This window comes from Penicillium hispanicum (genome assembly GCF_028827665.1).
Source record: "Penicillium hispanicum strain IBT 35686 chromosome Unknown utg000007l_segment0_segment0, whole genome shotgun sequence".
Taxonomy (NCBI): domain Eukaryota; kingdom Fungi; phylum Ascomycota; class Eurotiomycetes; order Eurotiales; family Aspergillaceae; genus Penicillium; species Penicillium hispanicum.
In genome coordinates this window covers 207929-227463 of record NW_026623199.1, presented here as the reverse complement: position 1 = coordinate 227463, position 19535 = coordinate 207929, and the positions used below count along the sequence as shown (strand labels likewise).

Here is a 19535-nt window from a genome sequence, read left to right as displayed (position 1 = left end):
ACGACCGCCCCCCCGGCTCCCATCCCGTCGTCTTCCCCTTAGGAACTTAGGAAATCCACGACATTCAATCTGTGTGCATTCGGAGTACCCCGGCTGGTTCGGAACACGCATTCTCCCTGACCCGGCCCCAGCAATGATCATTCGGAGACGCTCATGAGCTCGATGGCTGAGGGCAGTGAGGGCTGGGCACGAGAGGATGAGCTTGAGCTGGGACCGGAGGACGAAGATATCCACGAGGCCGACCCAGGTACTATCGAAGCCCTCGACCACCCGAAGCCTGTTTCGCACGAGCGCATCGAAGCCGAATTCGACTCGAAAGACCATGCGCACGACCAGGCTTCCGAGAAGACAGTGGAACCCGCAGACACCACCCTTCCGCAGACTCCGCCGCCACGACGCGCAGACCTGACTGCGAACCCGGGTAGTGTGGATGAGACGGCTTCAACTCCGGATGATACCCCGTCCCTACATGTCAGTGGTCATTGCGATGCGATTGGCGCGCATCCTGGAATATATTTCTGACAGATCGTAGGGATCCGCTCTTTCATCTCCAAGCAGTAGTGCTTTGGCACTCCGAGGCTCTCCGCGAGTGAGCCCCAGCCCAGCACATCGTCCCTTTGACCTCCGCTTCCAGTCCCGGCTATCTTCGTCTCCTCTGAGCGCATCGAGGTCCGGATCGCCATTCCTCGCTCATATTCATTCGCGACAGTCATCAATCACGAGTCAGGTTTCACCAACTCCGGAATCCGATTTCGAAGCGCCCCCAAGTCCATGGGATGTTGTGCGATGGACCAGGCTGCGGAAGATAACCGGGCAGGCATTTTCGGAGATCGGAAAGCGCAACTTCGGGCGGCCAACTTGTCTCGCGGTCTCCACGGCCATTGTGATTGGCACTTCGAAAGGAATCATACTTGTGTTTGACTATCAGCAGAGTCTGAAGACTATCATTGGTACTGGCACCAAAGGTTGGTCAATCGCTTCCAGCAGCTTCCACTTTAGTACTGATTATACAGCAGCCGTCGAATGCGGGCCGATCACCGCTCTAGCATTGTCTGCCGATCATTCGACTGTCGCGGGTGGCCATGAATCGGGCGATATATTCACATGGGAAATCTCACGCTCCGCACGACCGTTTCTTCATATACCTCCAATACCAACCAATCAATTTGACACTCGCACCTCTGATGGCCACATCGCACGATCCTCGGTTATCCATATCGGATTCTTGGGAACCCGGCGCACCGCGATTGTGTCAGCAGATACAAGGGGAATGGCATTCTCCCATTTGGCTACTCGAGGTATGGGAGCAGTAGGGCGAACGGTCAAGACAACCCGAATTCTGGGGCGGTATCCCCAGCCAGCGCTGGAGGAACCACGTCGACGAAAACCCAGCTCGGTCTTGGCTTTCTCCCCTCTCCCGCTTGGCAACGTAGAGCAACCATCTGATTCATTGGGCCTCGTTGCTATGCTGACCCCCTATCTGCTCGTGATTGTGTCCACAACACCCGTTGCACAGACCCAACATAAAGCGCCGCGACCCAAAGAGGTTCCCGCCCATAGTACTATGACTGGAGCTTTAGCCTGGTTCCCGGCAATTCGGTTAAAGGGCAAGGACAGCCAGGCGTCAAACACAAAACTCGTCTATTGCTGGTCGAATGTATTGACAGTCCTGGAGGTGGCCGAGGCAAAGACGGACGAAACTGTGGATAGACACCGGCCGCCCAGTCTCGTTTTCAAAGCGCGCAGCAGATGGAAGGCAGACGAGGCCATCGTGGCTGTTCAATGGTTGAGTCGCTCGGTTCTTGCTGTCTTCACAATTACACAACGACTGCTCATTCTCGAGGACTATTCTATGCATGTTACAGACTCCGTCGATCTCGCCAATCGACACATTTACCATGTTGATCTCTTTTCATCGCAGCTTCATAACTTGGTCGAGCAGCTGGATGAGGAGGACAGCTCGATGCACGGCGTGGTGGCGGACGCCTTTTATATGAGTTTCCGTGCATACAAAGGGCGGTTATTCTTGCTTGGCTATACTGAGACCTTGGTCGGCAGTCTTTCGAACTGGGCTGACCGCCTCCTGGCGCTTATGGAAGCTGGTGACTTTATTGGATCCATTCGCCTGGCCACTTCATACTACACGGGCGCAGCGGAGAAGCTCACTGTTGGTCTTCCCGAGGAAGCTGTGTTGAGACAGCCCATTGTCCAAGAGAAACTGCTGGAAATTATTTCTGCATCTCTCAAGTACGCCTTTGGTCGCAATGCTGACGCAGACAATGATCGACTCGAGAACAAACAGCTGGAAGAGCTGGCCGAAGTATCCGTTGCTGCCTGTGTCTACATGGCGGATGAAGGATTCCTCTGGGAAGAGGTTTTCACCTGGTACGAGGAGAACGACTCTGCGGGCATTTTCCTCGATGTGCTCGAGCCACGCATTGTTGACGGGACTGTTCGCTCACTTCCGCCGACAGCAGTCAAGGCCCTCATCAACCACTTTATCAAGACACATTCAACTGGACGCTTGGAAGAGATCATCTGTCTCCTCGATACGACGACGATGGATATCGATCAGGTCACGACGCTATGCAAGAAACACAACCTGTATGATGCTTATATATATGTTTGGAACCGCTGTTTATCAGACTACGTGGGACCTCTGGAGGAGCTCCTGGGTTTGATCCCCTCCCCATCCGAGCATCTGGTCAACGGGGACCATGCAATCGAGATGAATCGGCAAACCAACGCACTGAAAATGTTCCCCTACCTGTCCTTCGTGTTCACGGGCCGCATCTACCCCACTGGAGACGATATGCACGAAATGGAAGCATTGCGGGCCAAAACCGCTCTGTATCAATATCTTTTCTCGGGCCAACTGTTTGGCACGGAGTCTGGAGATATCCCTGACGAGACTGGCTCCTTCTCTCAGCTGCGAGCTATGCTCAAATTCGATGCCTCGAGTTTCATGAGCATGCTCAACGAGGCCTTTGAGGATAGCTTCCTCAACGAGCCTGAGGCCGAGGCGGTTCCTACTTCGGGAGTGTCAATCAATCGACAGTATCTGATCAGCATTTTGCTTCAAGTTATGGGTGCATCGTCTTTCGCACCTTCCGATACCATTTTCCTGGACATGTTTGTTGCTCGCAATCTTCCTAAATACCCCCAGTACATTCTTCTTTCTGGCACGACTCTTCACCACGTTCTCATTCGCCTATGCCAGTATCCCGATCAGGACATGGCCGACGACTGCGAGCTGAGTGCGGAATATTTGCTCTCTTTCTATCACCCACCTGATATCCAGAGTCTGGTGCCCCTGTTCAAAGAAGCTCGCTTTTTCCGAATTCTGAAGTCGACATACCGCTCAGAGAAGCAGTATCCGCAGTGGATTCTCACTTATCTCGATGACCCTCACGACAAGCAAGCCATTTTCGCCGCACTGCACGACTGTCTACGGGTGGGATCGAGTCTCGGTAAGAATCAGAGAAGGGATGTGGTCGAGGTAATTAAGGAGCACGCCGAAGACATCGCCGCCATTGATGTGAAGCGAACTGCACAGACAATACAGAACCTGGCCCCCGATACTCATTCGACGTTCCTTCAAGCGCTGCGAGAAGACGCGTCTAGTCAATATAAATATCTGCTGGTCCTCGTCGAACCCCGTGGCCAACGTGGGGAATCTCGATCCCCTTCAGAGGTTGAGAATTGGATGATCGAACGATACGTGCAGCTTCTATGCAAGTACAATCCCTCCCATGTGGCAGACTTTGTGGATAGCATCCGAGTTGGCGAGATCCACTTGGAAGCACTGCTCCCGGCCATCGAAGAAAGCGGGGCAATCGATGCCGCCGTGATTCTGCTTGCAAGACAGGGGGAGCTCCGGGCGGCCTTGGATCGTCTTGTCGCACACCTGAGCACGCTTGAATCAGGCCTAATGGGCATCCTCCAGAGCGTCAGCGAAACCCCTGACACGGCCGGTACGGCCGAGGCCGTCGATGATCTTCTTGAGTCACTGAACAAGTATGCTGGTGTTGGGACGTGGCTTTGTCGGGGTCAGAGCAAGACCGCTAAGCAGTCGTGGGCGAGTACGAACGGCCAACGGGGTGTACCACCGCTTGAGCAACCCTTGGCACTTGATGAATGTCTCTGGCTCGATCTCATCGAAGCAGTGGTACGTATCGCAAGCCATGTCTTTGCATTCATGCGAGACCACCACTTCACGGATTCCGAGTCCCCCAAGGGTTATGGTGGGGACAATGGCCGGTTGACCACTGCGTTTCGCACGCTAGTGCAACAAGTGTTTACATCGTTGCTCGCCAGCACTGTGAAAGCTGGTGGGCCATCTGGCACTGAACGAACCGACCTGTCCTTCCTTCGCGTGCTCCGCGCATTTCTTTCGCGGGCTGCGAGCTGGTCGCCCTCCCTGCTCGAGCTGCGTGCCGTGCTTGCCTCGATCTTCTCCGCATATTCACACGAGAAGTCGCTCCTGACCCTGGCGAACGGTATGTTGGACCGCGACCTGTTTGTCCATGTGGACGAGGTCACCCGGCTCCGACAGCAAGGGTGGCGCCCCCGTGGGCAAGTTTGCGAGGTCTGCCGACGGCGGATCTGGGGACCCAGCGTGGGGGCATCATACTGGTCCGCCTGGGAGAGTAAACAAAGCGATGAACACCAGCGTCGTATCGCCAAGCGACTCGAAGAAGGCCATGACCCGGCCAGGGCACGGGGCAAGGGCAAAGCTGCGGCCGTGGGCACGAGTCGGCCGCTGCGCCTGCTGCCTGAACATGGCGGCCCCGATCCGAACGAGCACGAGCACGAGCTTGACGCAGGGGCCAGCCCCGGTTCTATTGCAGATTTTCCCCCGGAACCCATCGTGGTCTTCTCCTGCCGGCATCTCTATCACCGTCAGTGTGTGCTGAATGCCATGAATGTTCCCGGCCGTCCCACCGACGGCCCTACGTTCCGGCGCCAGCATGTCGACTGGCCAGGGGCCGACCTGTTCTGCCCGGCATGTACATAGGGTATCCTAGTTATGGGTTTCGTCTTTGATGTTTGGGCTGGCGCGAGAGCTGATAGGCGGCCTTTTGCACGAGCGGGCGGGATATGCTGTATAGTTCCTCTTCATTTCATTTCATGTTCCTTTCAGTATGATTCCTCCCGGTACTTGATCATTTGTCGGCATACCCCGGTTCTTCCCCTGGAGATCATCCTCATCCTCCTGCGCATGAGCGTCTCCGTCGGTGCTCCGTGTTTGGAGGGATAGCGTGCATCTCATGATCCACATTCTTCACACCCGTAGGATTCACAGGGTCTCTCTATCATCAAATTCCCGCGCGGAAGGATTTCCAGCCGGGTCGCATGCAGACTGCACGAATTCTCCCGTTCCTCCAATCCTCCCCAGGATCTATACAGTAGTGTAGATGCACCCCGAGTCGGGTGTCTTCTATCTGTGACTTGCCATCCGTGTGGGGTCACATTGAAGGATTATAGATCGCCTTAGCGGCGGCAGTGATCGGCCACGATTTTGTCCTAACGGGGCATGTCGAAGGACCCCCGGATCTCGGTGACACCGTGCCAGATGGAGCTGTGATTTCTGCAGCGATACTACCGGTCGAAGATGTCCCGTCCAGGTGGTCACGGAGATGAGATTGGGATCGTCGTGCTTATGGCAATCTGCGAATGGGGGAGGTTGTATAACCCCCAGCCTCTCGTGATCCTCTCGTCCTCCTCTCACTCCGATGACCCCGGCCTGGTCTGGTGTGAGATCTGTGCACGTCGAATTATCATCACATCTTGTTACTGTACCGTGTGTCGGGATAGCCCCTGGGATTAACCGTGGGCGAGACCGGAACCAAAAAATTTTTTTCAGTTGATTTTGCGCCACTCCATCCCTCACATCCGCCCTCCCCCTTCTGCCGTCCAACCACCCTGATCCATCAAAGACGAGAAAAAAAAAGACAAAAAGAGCGATCAAGGAGAAAAAAGCTTAATCGGGGCCGCGGGCGAGACGCGCCATTCGTTGATCCATCTTGCCACAACGTCCGGCGGTTCGGTGTGATTGGATCTGCGTCGCCAGCTGAGCGCAACCAGTGACAAGTCGCAGATGCAGTCTTTTCGTCGGCACCACTGCATCGCATCCCCGTGGACCCTGCTATCGGACGAGTCAGCAGTCGTGCAGCCATGATCGACCTCTGGTTCCGAAACAGCCAGGCGAATAAGTGGAAACCCTCAGCGCTTGATTCATCCGCCGGTCTGGACTCGACTCCGTCTGATCCTTCTGATTCGACTCGTACTGCGGATGCATGCCGAAAACCCGATCGCTTTTTTTTTGTTCAAATGAAAAAGGGACACAAAAAGGGACACAAAAGATGACGGGAAAAAGGAAAAAGGCCGTGCGGAGGACTTCCGGTGTACCTAACAGTGTATACTGTGATGCCACGGATGATCCCTCCAATCACCCGTCCAGTCTGGCGTGAGGGGCGTGGTTGCAGTGACGATGTACCAGGTCTCCCTCTGCCCCCCCCCCCCAAAAATCTGATGCATGAACTGTCGGATGCCGCGCGGATGATGCTCGCCTCTGTCTCGTCCAGCTTGCGTGGAAAGACAGTTGGAGGCCCTTGCTCGTATGTTTGGTACTGGAGATCCACGATAGGACCAGCGGTGGCTGTCAATTCCGCTGCAATCGCTATACAGTGCTGGGTCTAGAAGCCCTACATGGATAAGATCCCTCCTTGGGACTGCATTTCATGGCTCGGGACCCGCCGTTCGGCCAAAGACCCTGGCCCTTCTAGGTCCTCTTGCCGCTGTGGGAATACTCCTCCGCGTTTCGCATCTCTCACATGGGCCCTGCCATGCATGTCCCACTGGCCACTGGAGTCTCAAGATCGGGTCGGGTGGGTGCAGGCCCGCCACGCGTGGCTCTCTTTTTCTGCCCTTGATACCCCTGGATAATATTTAAGAAATGCATCTGTCCTGCTAGGTCGGTTCCTTTTCCCTCCATCGCGCTCTGTCTCTCCTTTGTGCGTGCATTCTCGTCACTACTTTCTCTTGTTTCATTCCTTTTGCTGGCATATACTATCCCTCTTCGTTGGGATTATATCGCCTTTGACCTTCTCTTCATAATTATTCTCTTGCCTCCCTGTGGGAAGCAATCTATATCTAGGACTTGCTTGTCTTTGAGAGACTGCATCCTATCCGACTCAATCCAACATCCATAGCGATCGAGAAACCATGCACGTCTTTTCTACACTCATTCCGAGCCTAAGCTTGTTCGCCCACCTCAGTGCAGCTGCCTACACGTTGCAGGACGACTATGGCAACACTGACTCGTTCTTTGACAAGTTCACCTTCTTCACGGTACGTCCAGTTGACGAGATTGACACTGGCGGATAGGGAACTGACGTCTACCTCGAAGAGCTCCGACCCAACTGATGGCTATGTGAACTACGTGGACCAGTCAACCGCAAGCAGCAATGGCCTTATCGGCGCATCCGGGGGCGCTGTGCGCATTGGTGTTGATAGCACCAACACTGCTAGCAGCCCGGGTCGCCAGAGTGTGCGCTTGACCAGTACTAACACCTACAACCACGGACTAGTGATCCTTGATCTGGAACACATGCCCGGTAGTGTCTGCGGCACTTGGCCCGCCTTGTAAGTCGTTTCTGCACAAGCCACACGGAATCCTCAACTTACATGTCCCAGCTGGATGCTTGGCCCCAGCTGGCCCACTACCGGCGAAATCGACATCATCGAAGGCGTCAACGAACAGACTACCAACCAGATGACTTTGCACACTAGCGACGGCTGTTCAATCAACAACTCTGGCTTCAGCGGTACTCTCGACAGTAGCAACTGCTACGTTGATGCCACCGGCCAATCCTCAAACGAGGGCTGCGCCATCACCGACTCCAGCGCTCAGTCCTACGGCAATGGTTTTAACAAGGCCGACGGTGGTGTGTATGCTACTGAGTGGACAAGCAAGGCCATCAACGTCTACTTTTTCCCGAACTCGAGTGTTCCCTCGGACATCACCAGCGGTAACCCTGACCCGTCGGGCTGGGGGACTCCTGCCGCCAGCTTTGCCGGAAATTGCGATATTGACTCGCATTTCAGCAACCTTCAGATCGTACGTTGGCTCCCGCCGGCCATATTCCTCGTTGCATCTAGACTAACGCATTCCATCCAGGTCTTTGACATTACCTTCTGCGGCTCTTGGGCTGGCGACGTCTGGTCCAGCAGCACTTGTGCCTCTCTGGCGAGCTCATGCGATGCCTACGTGCAGGACAACCCCTCCGCCTTCACCGAGACCTACTGGAGTGTAAACTCGCTCAAGGTCTACCAGGACAGCAGCTCAGACAGTACCCCAGAGACTGATACCGAGGTTTCCCCTTACCCCGGGCGCCATGGGCATGGCTCTTCGTGGAAGCACCGTCGGAGCCACTTGAATAGACGTGGGCAATAGATGTCGTTCATTGTGGACGAAGACTTGGCATTGATGTCAATACATGGGCATAAGTAGCCCCGTGGAGGGCACTCTTGCAAACCAGATTTGATATGTCCATTTGAATTTTTCTTCTTTTCTACATATTTCTTTCTTCGACTGGTCTGGGCTGGGTTTTGCCTAGCGCCTGTGCTTGCGCATAGGGACCTGCATTTTTGTCATTGAAATATCTTTGGAAGCTGGACTCCGGGCAACGTTCATATTGGCCTCATCTTCAGAATACCCCTACCACTCGTTCATAAGTACAGTTACTGCATTGGAATGCGAACACTCGGATTTCCTGCATCATGATTTGCAGGATAGACTGTTTCAAGGTCTTCCTAGTCGGTTATAGTGCTTACTTCTCCCGTCTCGTCGTACGTACCTTGTCATATTGCTTGAGAATCCTTCGCATCGGACTTGCAGCAAATTATGTCTTTTATCTGCCTTGAATTCTATCAAAGATAAATTATTGACAAATGTAATCCAACTCGTGCCAGGCGCCATAGTCACTAAGCTTTAGCATATCCGTGGATATACATAACGGTCACGCTATACTACTTTGGTCTTGGGGCCGATCCTATTCTTTGTTCTCCGTCCACGTCTCCCTTTCACTTACTGAAGACCAGCCGAGCGAAGCCATGGCGTCCATGGCACCCAAAGATGATTTGGTCTTTGTTAATTTATCACACCCAGACGAGGCGCGAGAAAGAGGAAACCAGCGCACCATTCGCCGTCGAGTAATGCGCGATATCGGCAAATCACGGCGGACACGCACGCGCCCAGCGACAACTTTCGCCTTGCAACCGGTCCAAGCACCGCAAGCGCCGGGGCTAATGTCCCTACCCTGGACCCCGAATCCACTACCTGTTGATCTGAACCCAAGAGCTTGTGAATTAGTCCACTTCAGTATGTATTGTGTCATCCGATATGGCCAGGTTGCCGGGAGCTGAACGTTTGCGCCCGCCCAGTGCATGCAGAAGCCGATTATCGATATCGGCCCTTTCGCAGTATCTGGTTCTCGATGGCTTTATGCGACCCTAGTGCTTTCAAGCTGAGCATGGCTAATGCAGCCATGTTCCTCGACGAAGCGCATAACCCGGAGACCTTCCGTTATGAACGTTCCCAGGAAGCGTTAAAATATTACGGTCAATGTGTTAGTCAGATCACCCATCGGCTTGCGGATCCAAGCGACTGTACCAGTGGAGGGCTGATAACCACAGTCTTAGGACTGATATGTCATGATGTCCGTTCTCAACATGAGCTCTGGCCGAGATGAGTTGGCTAACATTCCTGAGTAGCTATACGTCGGGACCTGGGATCGGTGGGCGTATCACATCCAAGGTCTAAACCAGATCTCAAAGATGAGAGGTGGTTTTCAGGGACTGGATGATAATATTCGTCTTTTTGCTTGCTGGTTCGATGTCGCGGGCTCGGTCGTTCAAGACAGCCCGCCGCGACTATCATGTCAGTTCTCCTTTATCAGCAACTTTCCAACAGGTCGGGCTTTACGAGATTCACACAACCACACGCTTTTCGACAATATACTTCAGACATCCAGCGACGCAGAGAATCTGGCGCTTGCATTCGATCGAGTACTCGTGATATCTGATTTTGTCAATGCTCATTTTACTCGACCTCAATTCTGGAGACAGGAGGATGACCTTGGCTCTCCTAGCATGCTCGGACCAGCTACGCACATGTTACTTTCTTTACCAAGATTCGATACATCCGACACGGGCTCCTTCGAATTCGCACATGAGCTGACTCGACTGGCTCTCCTGATCGTACTGGCTGGCTTGAAGCGTGCATATGGGCTGGCTGCTGCTGAGATGGGTTTCCTTCAAAGGAAGCTATATCATCTGATTCAAGGCTCGGGGTCGTCTAAAGAACTCTTTCTGCTTCCAAATCTTCAGCTTTGGTCTCTTTTGACTGTTGCTTTATTTGAAGCTCCCACAGAGCGGAATCTATACATCGGAGAAATATCTCGGAGGATGCCTACAGCCCGTCTACATAACGGTACAAGCGTGGTTGAACTAGCCCGCGGCATTATGTGGATTGAACCTCTAGCTGACCGACACACTATTGAGACTCTTTCATCCGAAATTGATCTTGTATTCTCAGCATCATAGGAGAAGAGAAACAAAATCAAACAGCGAAACGACAGTATACATGCAAGAGCTAAGTGGATCTATCCACCAGTGATCCCGCCACTCACAGAGATAACCTGCCCTGTGATCCAACGACTCTTCTCCGACACCAAGAGCAGCACCGCATCGGCAATATCAGACGTGGTGCCCACACGCTCCTCCGCTCTTGTCATCGGCACAAGGAATCCTTCGATTCTCTCTGCCTGCTCTTTGGGGAGCGCCCCCGTGTTGACGGGGCCCGGTGATACGGTGTTGATGGTGATTCCGAATCCGCGACCCAGCTCCATCGACAGCGCATATGTGAACGAATCCAACGCTGCTTTCGCAGCGCCGTACGCAGCAATAGGCGCCATGCCCAGCGTCGATGCAATCGAACCGGTGTTAATAATGCGCCCACCACGTGGCATGTGAGGAAGAACGGCCTGAATCATGAACAAAGGTGCATAAACGATAGAGCTGAACGTCGCGTCCAGAGACTGCCGTGTCGCTTCGAGGGCGCTATGCGGAGTCCCAGACGCAGCGTTGTTGACTGGCAGACAGACATATGTATCAGCTTGTACTCAGGTACTCTCAATTCGGGGTGGTGTGCGGTTCGTTCATACCAAGAATGTCAATGCGGTCAGTACCAAACGCCTTGAGCGTCTCGGCAGCCAGCTTCTGAGCGTCTTCTGGATCGGATACATCGGCCTGCACGACGATGGCTTCGCCGCCGTTCTGGATGATGTTTTGCGCCACCGCTGCTGCACGGGGGGCGCCTGCTTCCGAGACGTGGTTGATTGTCACTTTCGCTCCATTGCGAGCCAGTGCCATTGCAATACCGGCCCCAATACCGGTCTCACGACCGGATCCGGTAACTATGGCAATCTTGCCGGCTAGGGAGAGGTTGTCTGCTACCATTCTGGCGGATGAAGGCAAAATAGAGAAGGTCAAAAGAGGATCCGGGTAGGTATGAAGCAGAAGAGAAAAGATTGGATAGTCGACGGTGAGAGAGATAGTGAACAGAAAGGCATTTTCTTGGATGGAATGCCGCTATTTATGTCTTTCTGATCGTTTGAGATGTTCTCGCGGATCCCGGAATGGTAAGCTCCTGTCGGGTTGGCTGCCTGTACCTCGAAGTAATTTCTCGCCCCTGTGGGGATCTGAAGAGGGTGTCGGCCTATCGTCTAACAGGACGCCCAGATGCCTTCGGTAACTCTTTTCCCGATTGGGAAAACGGTGTTCTCTAGCCGCATATCAGACCCACTTATTCTGTATAGTTCATCAGGCTGGATATAAGGAGAGACGAGCAAGGCTATTATTATTGATGTTATCGAATGGATAGAGCAATTGTGACTCACCTGGATTATGTGTTGTGCTGACCAGAGGAATACAATCCCTTAGCCAGGGATTGGCACCGCCAGATCCAACACAAATCGCCCGTCTCTGGCAATGAAATGCTGAACTGTCTTTCCGGAAAGCGTGGCTTTTAATGATAGTTACACATGACCCGCGCAAGACACAGGGTGATTTGAACAGACCTACTTCTGTCTCCGACGGACTAGATCAACAGAGCAACGCCAAAGGGATGGACTTTGCCAATTCTCTCAGACCGTGCTAGGTCATCCCGACCGAGTTTTCTGCGGTGGAACAACCGTGGAAGGAATCAACCGCCAGGACAACCGGACTGATCTTCAGCACTGGGCGGCCGTGATCGCTTGGTTGAAAGTCCATCCATTTCCAACATTCTCTAATGCGTTCCTCACCAAGGGCATCTAGTGGACGCGTAGCAAAGCAACATCACTTTCCAGAAAGAGAGGATCCTCTTGGAGTTCACCAAGGAGTTGGATCCAGCCATGACACTGGTTGATGCCTGAGTAGTTAGGCATCAATATGTAGAATAGTCTCAGTTCCTTCCTCCCTTTCTCTCCCGGTGTACCTGATCTCTCGACTTCCGCCTCGATTCCTCTTTTTTCTTTTTCTGATTTTCTCCAATCTCTACCGTTTCCAGCCTCATCGTCGCACTCGATCGAGGACTGATACGCCAACAGAATAACTGGAGCCCCGAGCATGCCAGCGTGGAAGCAACGGCTGAGGCACTTCGTTGGCAGTGGAATACTGGGTTTGCTGTTATCGTGAGCGATACTATGAGTTGGGAGACAAGGCACGGCTGGGTCCTGAGGGAATTCCCTCGGGATGTAAGAAGACTCCTGACAGAGTATATAGGTCTATCCATCTCAATCGCCCGGTAGCTTCCTTCGGGAGCTCCAGCGATGAAGCCCCGGAGCTTCATCGCTGGAGCTCTTTCGTGGCATCGGTGCCATTGAATATACATGTCCTCGCCGCCCAACATGGTGGCCATCATCTAAGAAGTATCGATTGGCCCCGAGAGGATCAAGACCCCTTATCTAGCGGGGCTCGTATTTTGACTTTCGCCGTCTCTCCACAGAGGTAGCGGACGGTGCGATCAGCACGATCAACAACCATCCTACTCGTTAAATCGGCCTCGTCTCATCGGTGTGAAAGCCATTTTGACCTGTATGGCAGATGGAAGCGGCCCGTTGGGGCCCACTTCCTGCGTGGACTGATATGCACTGGCAACTTGAGGTCCATGATTGGAACGAAACGAGATCCTGAAGACGGTTGAACTGCTACATCTGTCGCGACTAGCTCGTTTCGCTTCTAAAGGCTGATTAGGCGGACGTTAGTCCGTTCTCGCAATTCTTTTATGGCGCCATCCACGCTACGCACCGTTCCAGTCGATTTGCTGTAGCAAACCACACGAGATTAGCACTAGCAATAGAATAAAAAGTTCCGTGTCGAAGACCCGTAATTCGTGCGCCCAAGCATTCTGGCCACGTGCTTTTAATGCTGCAGGGATCTGTAGATCCTTCCTTTCCTTGCCTTTTCTTTCCTTTCCCTCCACCCTCGACGACCATGTCCAACATGTCAGCACTTCAAACTGTGGACGAAACGAAGCAGGCGGGCTATACGCTGGGAAAGGAGGTGGATGGCGCCAGCTCGATCGATACGATCACAGCGCTGGTTGCTGAAGGTGGGTATTGGCACGCCAGGCGCGATTGCCGGTGTTGACGGACCCGGTCTCTCAACTAACGCTGGCCGTAGACCATCAACATGAGATCAAACTCCGGACTATGTCGTGGCAGAAGACAGCCTGCTTGCTCGCCGGTGACCAGGTCTGTCTCGCCATCATGGCACAGTCATGGTCCCTCTCGTGAGTAGTCTCCCCAACCTGAACCCGTCAACGGCTGGTCGAGTCTGACAATCTATGCCTTCACAGCGTCCTCGGATGGGTTCCCGGCATCATCACGATGCTTCTCTCCGGCATTCTTTTTTGGATCACCTCCATGACCATGCACAAGTATATCATGAAGTATCCTCAGATCAAGGATATCTGTGAGTGGTCGACCAACGTCCTCCAATTCCTCCAATCCCCATACTCATCGAATTCGCGATAGGTGACTTTGGGTACTACATCTTTGGACAGAGCAAGGCTGCCTACGTCTTCTCTGGGTTCATGCTGCTGGCCAACAACATCCTTCTCATCGGCTTCCACGTCTTGACCGGTGCCAAGGTACTCAATACCCTGTCGGACCATTCGCTGTGCACTGCGGTGTTTTCGGTGATTGCGACAATCATGGGAATCGTCATGTCTCTGCCTCGGACCCTTCACCATATCAGCTTCATGTCTATGTTTTCCTGTGAGTGATTTCTTGACCTCTTCCTCGCACACCCATTCCTTGCTAATCATTCCTTCATCCCAGCTTCCTGCATGGGAATCGCGATCCTCCTATTCCTGATTTTCGCGGGCATCGAGACAGCGCCGCTCTATGGATATAAGGGAAACTACCCAACCGATGGCCCCGTCAAGACCTATGCATTCCCGCTTCCCGGCACAACCTGGGTCGCGTGCATGAACGCCGTCTTGAACATCACCTTCCTCTGGGTTCCCCAGATCCTCTTCCCGACCTTCATCTCGGAAATGAAACGGCCCCAGGACTTCCCCAAGGCCCTTGCTGTTCTGACTGCGATTTCCACGATCCTGTTCATCGTCCCCCCCTCCATTGGCTTCCGATATCTTGGTCAATACTCCACAGCCCCTGCTTTCGGCAGTCTCGGCGTGGTGTCCTATAAGAAGGCCTCCTTCGGCTTCGTGATCGTTCCCACCTTGATCATCGGCGTGATCTACGCGAATGTGACGGCGAAATTCATCTACCTCCGCACAATGGGCAAGTCCCATCATGCGCACAGCAACACCATCATGGGCTGGGGTGTCTGGATCGCGGTCATGATCGGTATCTGGCTCCTCGCATTCATCTTCTCCGAAGTCGTGCCCAGCATGGGAGATTTCCTCTCCCTGCTCAGCGCCGCATTTGATTCCTTCTTTGGTTTCATCTACTTCGCCATTGCGTACTGGCAGCTCAATCGGGGCCGGCTCTTCGCCGGCTTGGGGAGGACGGCTCTGACTTTGCTAAACGTGTTCATCTTCCTTGTGGGGCTGTTCATACTCGGCCCGGGGTTGTATGCTGCCGTTGAGGCGATCATTGCTGATTATTCGGGAGCGGTGACCCCGGCTTTCACATGTAGCAATATGGCTCTTTAACCAGCCCTGGCTTGAGAGTGTGCCACCTGCAGATTGAGGCAATGTAGACGAATTTATCCGACAGCGGCGAATTAGACATTGCGCTCCGCAGCACTTAGCACTACGAGTTGCCTAGCAATCACCGCTTAGCCAGTTACACGCAAAAACACCTGGACACTTAATCATATATATACCATTTCTGTAAATTACATATCAAGAACGTGTAGAAAGAGAAAGGAAAGGAAAAGAATATAGCCCGCCCTCATACAGGCGTTCTTGGTCTATAGCCAAGCACATCTCTCTGATCATCCGTGAGGCGCCCCCATTCAAGCAACAGGCGGAAGAAATAGATTTCCATGTCTTCCTTGCGGAGTGCGATCTCGGTCCACTTGCGACCTTGCTCGGCAATCCACCAGCCCTGTTCGGTATGCGCCTTCATCCTTACATGAGACGGATCAGGGTTGTGTTTGTCGGCATTGGGATCAGATACACCCGCAAAGTACGCTAGGGTGCTCCAAAGACCGTGAAGACGAATATCCACGGGTACGAAGTGCAACCATGAGATCACTCGCGAGTCGAACCATTGTCGAAACAGGCCAGTCTTTAGTGGCAGGCTGTGGCTCTGGAGGAAGGGCAGGAAACGACCGCTGAACCCCGCCCCGTCAAGATCGAAGAGGAATCGGTGAGACCAGTGGTTTTGGAAATCAGTCCAGGAGGCGGTGCCTAGTTCATCATGCTGTTGCTCACAGTCGCCACAGCGGACAATCGGGTCGGCGATGTGGACGTTTGTGTGCAGGTGCAGCTGCTCTGCGGGCGCGGAGCCATCCATGATCTCATACTTGTAGCCCGGCCCAGCAGCCAGAAGTACAGAAACTTGGTTGTGGGTGTTGTTGTTCATTAGGTGTGCAAATCGCTGACGTGGCATGCCCTTCCATTCATTGAAGCGGCTATAGCCCTCGGAGGTGCTTCCAACCCAGTAGAGAGAATTGTCTTTCTGCTCGTATTGGGGGTCGGGGTATTTGTCGGAGGGATCATACTTTACCTTGTCCATGTAATTCCATGGACTCGGGAACAAGATATCATTAAATCCACTGAGAGCACTTTGGCTGAACACAGGGACCAACTCTTGTGACACCTTGAAAGAAGCCGGAGATATCAAGAGGCCATGAAGAAAAGCCAGATCAGGCTGATGGCAGATCTCAGACGCAAGGTTGAAATCCAAGGGAAACTGACCCATAGTGTGCGGTGCTGCACAGCCCAGGCAAATGTCATGGCGATTCCAGATGCGTCGTGTACGTGCCCTGGATGAGGGCGGACAGACTGCACTCACGTACCGGTCGAATATACCGCTCCAGGCCCCGTCCACGAAGATAGTTTCATTGGTCTGATATGCGGGTTCGAGGGCACCCCAGCCTGCCTGTCGGTCGACAGACCAACTTGGTAGTAAATCCTCTTCCGGCACGGGTTCTTGTGCCCGTGCCGCCTCCTTGAGGGGTAGAAGTTTTCCCCATGGCACCGCAACGCGCGGTTCATCATTCAGATTGAAAACAAGGTCCATATCCGGGAGGTGCTTAGAGAACTTCCCAATCATCTCTGCTGCCCCCTGTACCATCCATGCGTGGGTCGGTTTGATACCTTCTTGGACCTGGGGTTTGCCATCGCGAATGCTGATTCCTCCAAGATCATTGAAAGGATTCGTCGCCAATTTCTGCGTCATTTCACGGATTTTCTGTGGGCTCACGGCTCGAAAAGGGAGCAGATTCTCGTAGATTGTATCAAAATCATCGATAACGACTGAAGACCGCGCAATCGCAAAACGATACCATTCATCAAACCCACTAGATGAAAATTAGTTCATTGTCAACATCAGCCAGGGAATCAGAACTCACGGCGGCGGGTGCTGACGGTATCGTTTTCGATATTCCAAGACAGTATCTTCCAGTGTCTTGCTGGCACCAGCCTGTGCGAGAAACTCATCATAGTGAACGGCTCCCTTATGAATAAGGAGATCGATAGGGTGTGTATGCCCAAAATGGTGTTTGCTCGAGGCAAACGCGATGCCAGCTCCGCATAAAACGACGAACAATATTTGCAGTGCGATGTTGGCACGGTACAGAGTTTTCGATTCTTCCTCGCGCACTATACGAGCAAGAAGGAATAGTACCGCGCCTGTTGTGGATGCAATCAAAGGAAGGATAGAATGGGCCAGAGAGATGTATGGAAATGGCATTTGCTCGAAAAGCAGGATCGACACTGCGGGGAAATATATGAACATGAAACCGCTAAGGATGGAGATTCCTAGGGCGCCATAGTATGGCAGCTAAATTGTATTAGCACCAAGCGAACATGAAGAAGAGGACATACTCACAAGATACCAAGCCGATAAAACGAAAAGAACGGCCAAAAGCGCCTCGCCGAAGGCGCTACGCGAGTATTGCGCATCTAAAAAGAGCTGCCCACCGTTTTCAGGGTGGGTATTCACCACAAAAAAACCGATAATACTCCAAACAAGAGCGACGCCCTGAAGTATACAGTTAATCACCTGCTCAAGTTTTCGCAGCATTTCCACTTACGAGGAGACCAGCTCCGAAAGAGACCATTACACGCTTTCTCCGCTGCTCTTCCGAACCATCGCCGCGTTGAGCAATCTCAGAAATTCCAATCAGGAGAACGGAATCCACAAACAAATTGATGGCTCTGAACATCCGTAGGCGCGACGCTCCATGGAGAATAATAGGGCAGATGTAGGTTGACTCGCTACCGGCGGTGAATGATGCAGCTAGATAGCCACCAATTGAGAGCAAACTAGCAGCAACGACTCGTCTTGATCGGCTCTGAGTCAGATAATTGAAGCCCCGCCGAAATATCGAATAGGCCACCGGCGTTGGTAGCCTGTCAGATCGTTGTAGAGGAACATAATCCTCTCTTGGACATCTCCGCTGAATAAACCAATAGTCATAAAGCGAAACGACAAATGGGATGGCATACTATGGAGCAGAAGACGCTTAGCGATGCACAACATATTCCTGGGATGGGTCGCTTGTCTTACCGAGTATCCAGCTGGCACACATTCGCTGTTGAGAGTGACTTGGCGGAACAATTCAACTCTCAAGCAAGAGAGAGCAACGAGCACGCCAATTTTCCACCAATATGCAGATCGAGGTAGGCTATGTTCCTCGGCATCTATGCCGGGGGACGGAGAAGAGGCCCGCGACGCGAGTTCATACTGGTCGGCCAGTGGAATCCCGGATCGTTTGCTGGTGGGTGACGAGGGTTGCGATACCAATGGAAGAAACCGGCCTAAAACCAGAAACACAGTTCCAGTGAGGAAACAGGTCAAGACAGCTGTGTTGACCGGGCGATCTGCCCATTCACTCGGGATCAGTTGGCGAGCTCGTTCATACCAATAGCGATAGTGGCGACTTACCGAAGGCGAATGTAGCCTTATAGGATGCGGTGAGGAAGAAAGAGGTCAAGAAGAAGACCCTAAACAGAATGCGATCATCAGGAATTGGCTTTCCCACGGACTGGCATGGAATGGCAGCATCGGCCTGCCGGCGACTTACCCCACAGAGACCTTGAGCGCGATCTCGGAGAATTGGGGCATTGTGCATTCAAATCGTTACCGTTCCACGCGGACTATACCATAGGCCATTGCGCCCTTCGCAACAGGAATTGGATCAGATGTTCAAGAGAAGACCGTTGTGTGCACGTTGTGAGGCGCAGGGGAAAGCGTCGGCACGGCATATTATTGCGAAGAGACCAGGGTCCTGTGCTCCCGGGTGGAGCCTGCAGGGGATTGATTGACACTGACATGGACCACCCAGAGGCTCAGACTGGAGCGGGACTAGTCAGCAGCTAATCAGCGTTCCTAGAATCATGGCACACTGGCGATCAAGTTGCGTCAACGGTGGGATTTTGGCTTTCGTTGGAACACGCAACCGTGGGCCTTGGCGTTGCTTCGCTGTATCGCGGTCCAATCGCTGAACCAACAATTCCCACTGGGGCCGCTTGCGCCCTTGCGGCCCCGGAATGCGTCCAAGACAGCAAGACATGCACTTGGCTTCCGAGCACTCCACTTGGCGTACTTTGAACGTCACGGCGCGAAGCCATCGGCGTGAAGTGCCCTTGTTCTCAAATAATGAAGAAATGGCTCGCGCGTCCCCAGGGGATGGCAATACGTGCCTGAGATGGGTATGCGCCATGGGCCGTGCCAGAGCATGCGACCATGCGTCATGTATCCAATGGTGGAGGAGAGAGCGATAGTGGAGCTGCGCGGACGCCAGAGTGCACGAATGCGCTCGAAGGCGGCTACACTAAGGTTCTGGTA

General features: G+C 53.2%; 6 protein-coding genes across 6 annotated transcripts; 4 read left to right on the top strand and 2 right to left on the bottom strand.

Moving 5' to 3' along the window:
• Nucleotides 1–153: 153 nt before the first annotated feature.
• N7459_007864 (CORVET complex membrane-binding subunit VPS8) lies at nucleotides 154–5017 on the top strand (the record flags this gene model as incomplete). The annotated part of the gene is made up of 2 exons (XM_056947032.1): nucleotides 154–471; nucleotides 533–5017. 2 exons carry the CDS (start codon nucleotides 154–156, stop codon nucleotides 5015–5017), a joined length of 4803 nt encoding a protein of 1600 aa, XP_056796542.1.
• Nucleotides 5018–7227: 2210 nt separating this feature from the next.
• N7459_007863 (glycoside hydrolase family 16 protein) lies at nucleotides 7228–8458 on the top strand (the record flags this gene model as incomplete). Its single annotated transcript, XM_056947031.1, is given in 4 exon segments — nucleotides 7228–7353; nucleotides 7364–7647; nucleotides 7699–8122; nucleotides 8183–8458. The coding sequence occupies 4 exon segments, from the start codon at nucleotides 7228–7230 to the stop codon at nucleotides 8456–8458; spliced, it is 1110 nt and encodes a 369-aa protein (XP_056796541.1).
• A 659-nt stretch (nucleotides 8459–9117) lies between these two features.
• Nucleotides 9118–10608, top strand: N7459_007862 (uncharacterized protein; the record flags this gene model as incomplete). Its single annotated transcript, XM_056947030.1, has 3 exons — nucleotides 9118–9385; nucleotides 9448–9632; nucleotides 9778–10608. 3 exons carry the CDS (start codon nucleotides 9118–9120, stop codon nucleotides 10606–10608), a joined length of 1284 nt encoding a protein of 427 aa, XP_056796540.1.
• A 59-nt stretch (nucleotides 10609–10667) lies between these two features.
• On the bottom strand, nucleotides 10668–11523 carry N7459_007861 (SDR family NAD(P)-dependent oxidoreductase; the record flags this gene model as incomplete). The annotated part of the gene is made up of 2 exons (XM_056947029.1): nucleotides 10668–11155; nucleotides 11229–11523. The coding sequence occupies 2 exons, from the start codon at nucleotides 11521–11523 to the stop codon at nucleotides 10668–10670; spliced, it is 783 nt and encodes a 260-aa protein (XP_056796539.1).
• A 2025-nt stretch (nucleotides 11524–13548) lies between these two features.
• Nucleotides 13549–15226, top strand: N7459_007860 (uncharacterized protein; the record flags this gene model as incomplete). Its single annotated transcript, XM_056947028.1, has 5 exons — nucleotides 13549–13657; nucleotides 13729–13837; nucleotides 13904–14019; nucleotides 14082–14324; nucleotides 14388–15226. The coding sequence occupies 5 exons, from the start codon at nucleotides 13549–13551 to the stop codon at nucleotides 15224–15226; spliced, it is 1416 nt and encodes a 471-aa protein (XP_056796538.1).
• A 241-nt stretch (nucleotides 15227–15467) lies between these two features.
• N7459_007859 (putative capsular associated protein) lies at nucleotides 15468–18812 on the bottom strand (the record flags this gene model as incomplete). Its single annotated transcript, XM_056947027.1, has 7 exons — nucleotides 15468–17043; nucleotides 17095–17525; nucleotides 17574–17726; nucleotides 17779–18192; nucleotides 18255–18568; nucleotides 18633–18691; nucleotides 18772–18812. 7 exons carry the CDS (start codon nucleotides 18810–18812, stop codon nucleotides 15468–15470), a joined length of 2988 nt encoding a protein of 995 aa, XP_056796537.1.
• Nucleotides 18813–19535: the final 723 nt, after the last annotated feature.